Here is a 5,647-nt window from a genome sequence, read left to right as displayed (position 1 = left end):
GTTCGTGCCTTGTACCGTCACATATTATTCACCGACACCCCTCTTCGATAGATCACCGTCTGCGACGTGACTACCGATTTCGACACCACAACCATACCATCACATTCAAACCTCAACACAACACTCGAACGACCAAACTTCCACACAAACCACGGTCACACCAATTAACATATCAAAGCTAATTTATTGACCAACGACTAATCGACAAACAAATCAACCAATTAACAACCAACTAATTATCAAACATTCAATCAATCAATTAACAGCAAATCAATAACTAACCAAATCAACCATCAACCAACAAGTTAATCACCAATCGATAATCAAGCAACCCACTACCGCAACCGAAAATACCATGGCAGGAGCTGTAGTAGACACCCCCTCAGGGTCCACCACACCCGCCCCCCCTACAGATCTCCGCCCCTCGGTCCCGGTACTCTCATCCATCGATGGAGAAGCCGCGTTCCGGTCCGCTTGGGCTAACGACGCTCCGGGCATCATGCAGGAAGTCTGGACTCTCAGCCAGGCCGTAACCAACATGCACGAGGAAATCATAAGACTTCGCCAAACCGCCATCACCACTGCCAACACTACGAATTCACACATCGAAACCCTCCAAACCCGCCTGAGCACCTGCCTCATGGAATCGAGCGATAAAGATGACACAATCTCCCACATGGCAGGACAACTCGAGGCATACAAAGCGATAGCCGCTACAGGAGGAAGCCATCACCAACGCTCCGCTGAGCACCCTAAACCCGACCCATTCAGCGGAGACAACCCGAAGGGTCTGCCAGAATTCCTGCAGAAACTCGAACTCAAATTACACATGAATAGAGACTGGTGGACAGACGAAACAGAACGAATGGGGTTCGTCATTTCATGCCTCAGTGGGGACGCCCACGCCCAAGTCAGTTACAATGTGTCACACGGAATCGTCAAGTTTACAAACGTCGAGGCAATCATCACAACCCTGAAGACCGTTTACGGCGATATTGACTCGGCCGCCACTGCACAAAAAGAGATATATGACATGAAACAAGGCCATAAACCACTCGCAAGCTTTCTGCCAAACTGGATCGCAGTCGCCAAGCTTACCGAATTCGAAGACAAATCCTTGATCTCTCACTTGAAACGTGCTCTCCACCCCGACATCATATGGAGGCTCGTAGTCCTCAAATCTACACCAACCACTTTGGCGGAATTCATCGAACTAGTTAGGCAATGCGACAGTGAATGTCGTCAGCTCAACCCCGACTATTATAAGAAGAAGCCCGGCAACAACAATATCTTTACCGGCTCGGCCCCAGCCGTTTCTCACTCCCAAACTCCGACGACTACGAGTGGAGGGGATGCCATGGACCTGAACGCAGTCTCCTGGGGGGCCAAAGACGTAACCTCCGGTCGTAAACCTCGAACCTTGGAAGAAAGACAAGCACGCAAGGCCTATTGCATCGCACACGGACTCTGCAACTGGTGCTATTCCCCAGATCACAAACCTCATGTCTGCCCCACGGCCCCTTGGAACAACCAAGAAAAAAAAGAGTAGTCTCCAACGGAAGTCGCCGCAGGAGACGCAAAAGAAAGGCAGACCTACAACTCTCTTCCCTAGACACCAACCAAGCTCACTTGCTATTGCCATGCAGCCTAACTGAAGACACTAATGCAAGTTCAATCAAAACCAATTCCATGCTTGACTCTGGCGCCACGGGAAAGGGATTTATAGACGAATCCTTTGCGCACACCAACAAATTCACGTTTTACAAGCTTCGAAACCGCCGCCGGCTGAATGTAGTCGATGGAAGACCCTCCTCGGCTGGCGATATCACTCACGTAGTAAAACTCTACATGGAAATTAAAGGACACAAAGAAAAGATTCTATTTTACGTAACGAAGCTTGGGAAGTACGATATCATTCTCGGGAAACCCTGGCTAACAGACCACAACCCAAACGTCGATTGGAGCACGAATACGGTTACCTTCAACTCCAATCATTGCCGCCAATACTGCATGAAGAAGGGACAATACCAACTTGCAGTCTCGGGAGCCCACGCTTTGCCAAATCCACCAACTGCAACCTTACATCCACGTCCATCAATCCCCCGAAGAGTCAGCGCACCCGCATTCCACGCGCTGGCCAAAAAGCAAGACGTCGATGTATTCCCACTATCTCTGTATGAGATCGATAAAAGACTGGCTGAACTCGGTGTTATCACAAACGTCTCCACGTTCGCAGAACCTAAAGCAGACCGATTCGACGCCGCACTTACGGACGTGCAAAAGATGAACCGAGAACTCCAGTCGCATGAAAAAATGACACCCCTTAACCCCAGAGACCAACAAACGCAAGAACTCCAAGCTTCTCGTAAACTAGCAGCAGACATGTACCTTTCAGGGGCATCACTCGAGGATATTCACAAAGCCCTCGAACCCAAGACTTTCATCGACCCCGCAACAAAAGTACCTGAACACTACCATGAATTCCTAAAAGTATTCGACCAGACAGAAGCAGATAAACTCCCCCCGCACCGGGACTGCGACCACGACATCGAACTTCAACCCGGCACAACCCCACCCCATGGACCTCTGTACGGCATGTCTGAAGACGAACTTATCGTTCTCCGGAAATTCCTCCAGGAAAACCTCGACAAGGGTTTCATACGTGCCAGCACATCGCCAGCCGCCTCGCCAGTATTGTTTGCGAAGAAACCAGGAGGCGGCCTTCGATTTTGTGTCGACTACCGAGCACTTAATGCCATAACCATCAAGAACCGATACCCTCTACCATTAATCCAGGAGACCCTTACGCAGCTAAGCCAGGCCAAGTATTTCACCAAACTCGATGTCGTGGCAGCGTTTAATCGGATACGCATCAAAGAGGGCCAGGAGTGGATGACCGCATTCAACACAAGATATGGACTCTTCGAGAGTCTGGTGATGCCGTTCGGACTATGAAACGCCCCAGCTACCTTCCAAGCACGGATCAACGAAGTATTACGCCCGTTCCTGGACAGATATTGCACAGCCTATATCGACGACATTCTCATCTACTCAAACGACCTCGCCTCCCACAGACTCCACGTCAAATCAGTGCTCCAGGCGCTTGAAGCCGCGGGCTTGCAACTCGACGTCAAGAAGTGTGAATTCGAGACTACCGAAGTGAAATACCTGGGCATGATCATCTCAACCACGGGAGTACGAATGGACCCAGCGAAGGTCAACTGCCTCGTCAACTGGGAAGCGCCCATCAATGTAAAAGACGTTCAGGCCTTCTTAGGATTCTCGAATTTCTACCGACGATTCATCAAAGGATTCTCACGCATCGTACGACCACTGGTTGCTCTGACACGTAAGTTAGTCAAATGGAATTGGACCTCATCTTGCCAAGAGGCGTTCGACACGCTCAAAGACAGCTTCACCTCGGCCCCAATCCTCAGACACTTTGACCCCGCAAAAGAGGTGTTTGTCGAATGCGATGCGTCCGATTTCGTGTCTTCAGGCATCCTCTCACAGGAAGACGATCAAGGGGTTCTGCACCCAGTGGCCTTCATGTCTAAAAAATACGACCCCGCTGAGTGTAACTACGAGATCTACGACAAAGAACTTTTGGCAATCGTACGCTGCTTCGAATGCTGGAGACCCGAACTCCAAGGCGCACACCACCCGATCACAGTGATTACCGACCACGCCAATCTTCGATACTTCATGACAACTAAGCAACTTTCAAGACGTCAAGTCAGGTGGAGTGAATTCCTATCACAGTTTCAATTTGCCATTAAGTCGGTACCAGGAAAGGACAACAGAAAACCCGACTCACTTACAAGGAGATCACAAGACTTGCCAAAAGATGAAAATGACGACCGCATCCAATACCAACAACAATCACTGCTCAAACCACACAATATTGACTCCTCCGTACAAGAAGAACTGAAGATTGACCCTGAGCTCTCAGAACTCTTTGCAAACCTGTCCTGGGACCAGGAAATTACACTATGCCCCGCCGTTCTGGACGAAGTTGAACCAGAACCAATCAACCACAAAATTACAAGACTGCTAGACAAGGGTTACGAAGATGATGAATGGTGGATGAAGATCAGGGACGAGATGCTCAAACCTCACGGCATCCCCCACTCAAAGGAAGTCTCCCTATCGGAATGCACGATAAATGAAGGCCGATTATACTTCCGAGAGAGATTGTACGTCCCAGAAGGCGAACTACGAACCCTTCTCACCCAACTCGCTCACGACAGCGTCGAGTCAGGCCACCCTGGGAAGAACAAGCTATACGAACTCATCTCACGCTCATACTGGTGGCCGAGGCTCAGCGCTGACACGAAACAATTCACACGCAATTGCCACGGATGTGTGAGGAACAAAAACTCCCAGCTGCGGTACCAGGGAACACTGAAGCCTCTTCCAATCCCACTGCAAAGATGGAGAGACCTATCTGTCGACTTCATCGGCCCGTTTCAACCCACTTCCCGTGGATTCAACGCAATCATGGTCGTAGTCGATAGGCTGTCAAAGGTCAGACATTTCACGCCCTGCAGGACTAATATGAAAGCACACGACCTAGCCATGCTATTTGTACGAGATGTATGGAAACTCCACGGCTTACCAGATTCAATTGTGTCTGATAGAGGACCGCTGTTCGTCTCAGAATTCTGGAAAGCAGTCTGCCACCGATTACAGACCAACATCAGCCTTTCCACAGCGTATCACCCCGAGACCGACGGCCAGACCGAAAACGCTAACTCATTCCTCGAGCAATACCTTCGCCAATATGTCAGCTTCGCTCAGGACGACTGGGATGAGTGGCTCCCACTGGCCGAGTTCGCGGCCCGCAACGTTGTCAACGATTCAACTGGCATGTCCCCTTTTTTCGCGAACACAGGCTACCACCCCCGAATGAGCTTCGGTCCCCCCCGAGTTGTCCCAAAGCCAGCACCCAAAGACGTAGCGGACCGCTGCAAGGAGGGCAACAACTTCGTCACCAAGATGCAAGAGATCACCGATCTACTCCGGACCAACCTGCTTTCAGCCCAAGCCTCACAAGAAAAATTCGCCAACGCAAACAGATCACCAGCGCCAGCTTATCGAGTCGGAGATATGGTTCTACTAAGCACGCGTAACATCAATTCAGCCAGACCCATCCCAAAACTTGATTACAAGTTCATTGGCCCTTTTCGAGTAGAGCGCGTGCTCAGCTCTCACACCTACCAGCTCAAATTGCCACACGAATTAAGCTCAATTCACAACTCATTCCATACCAACCTCCTGCGACCATCACCAAACGACCCACTCCCCGGCCAGTACAACCCACCACCACCGGCAATAGCACTGGACGACAGAGGCGAGAAGCTCTGGGCGATTGAAGAAATACTGGACTCGAGACGCAAAAAAGGGAAAGGTTTCCAGTACTATATACTATGGAGAGGCTTTGATCATAAGGAAGCAACATGGGAACCACTGCACAATGTCGTCAACTCCCACATAGCAATCAAAGAGTTTGAGAAACGCCACAGAAACAAACCCAGACCGACGAGGCAAGAAGTACAAAGCGCCCGACACCAAGCGAAGCAAGATGTCAAAAATTCAGAAGCGAGGGAGTAAAGAGGGACCATATGTGAGGGGATCATGTGACCTG

At 50.2% G+C, this 5,647-nt stretch overlaps 1 protein-coding gene across 1 annotated transcript; it reads left to right on the top strand.

Annotated features, from left to right (window-relative positions):
- Positions 1 to 355: 355 nt before the first annotated feature.
- On the top strand, positions 356 to 5,613 carry MAA_00868 (uncharacterized protein; the record flags this gene model as incomplete). The annotated part of the gene is made up of 3 exons (XM_007818866.2): positions 356 to 1,476; positions 1,647 to 2,929; positions 2,966 to 5,613. The coding sequence occupies 3 exons, from the start codon at positions 356 to 358 to the stop codon at positions 5,611 to 5,613; spliced, it is 5,052 nt and encodes a 1,683-aa protein (XP_007817057.2).
- Positions 5,614 to 5,647: the final 34 nt, after the last annotated feature.

Source organism: Metarhizium robertsii (genome assembly GCF_000187425.2).
Source record: "Metarhizium robertsii ARSEF 23 chromosome Unknown MAA_Scf_8, whole genome shotgun sequence".
NCBI classification, from domain to species: Eukaryota; Fungi; Ascomycota; class Sordariomycetes; order Hypocreales; family Clavicipitaceae; genus Metarhizium; species Metarhizium robertsii.
Note: the sequence above shows the minus strand (reverse complement) of the source record. Positions and strands in the feature narration are given on the sequence as shown.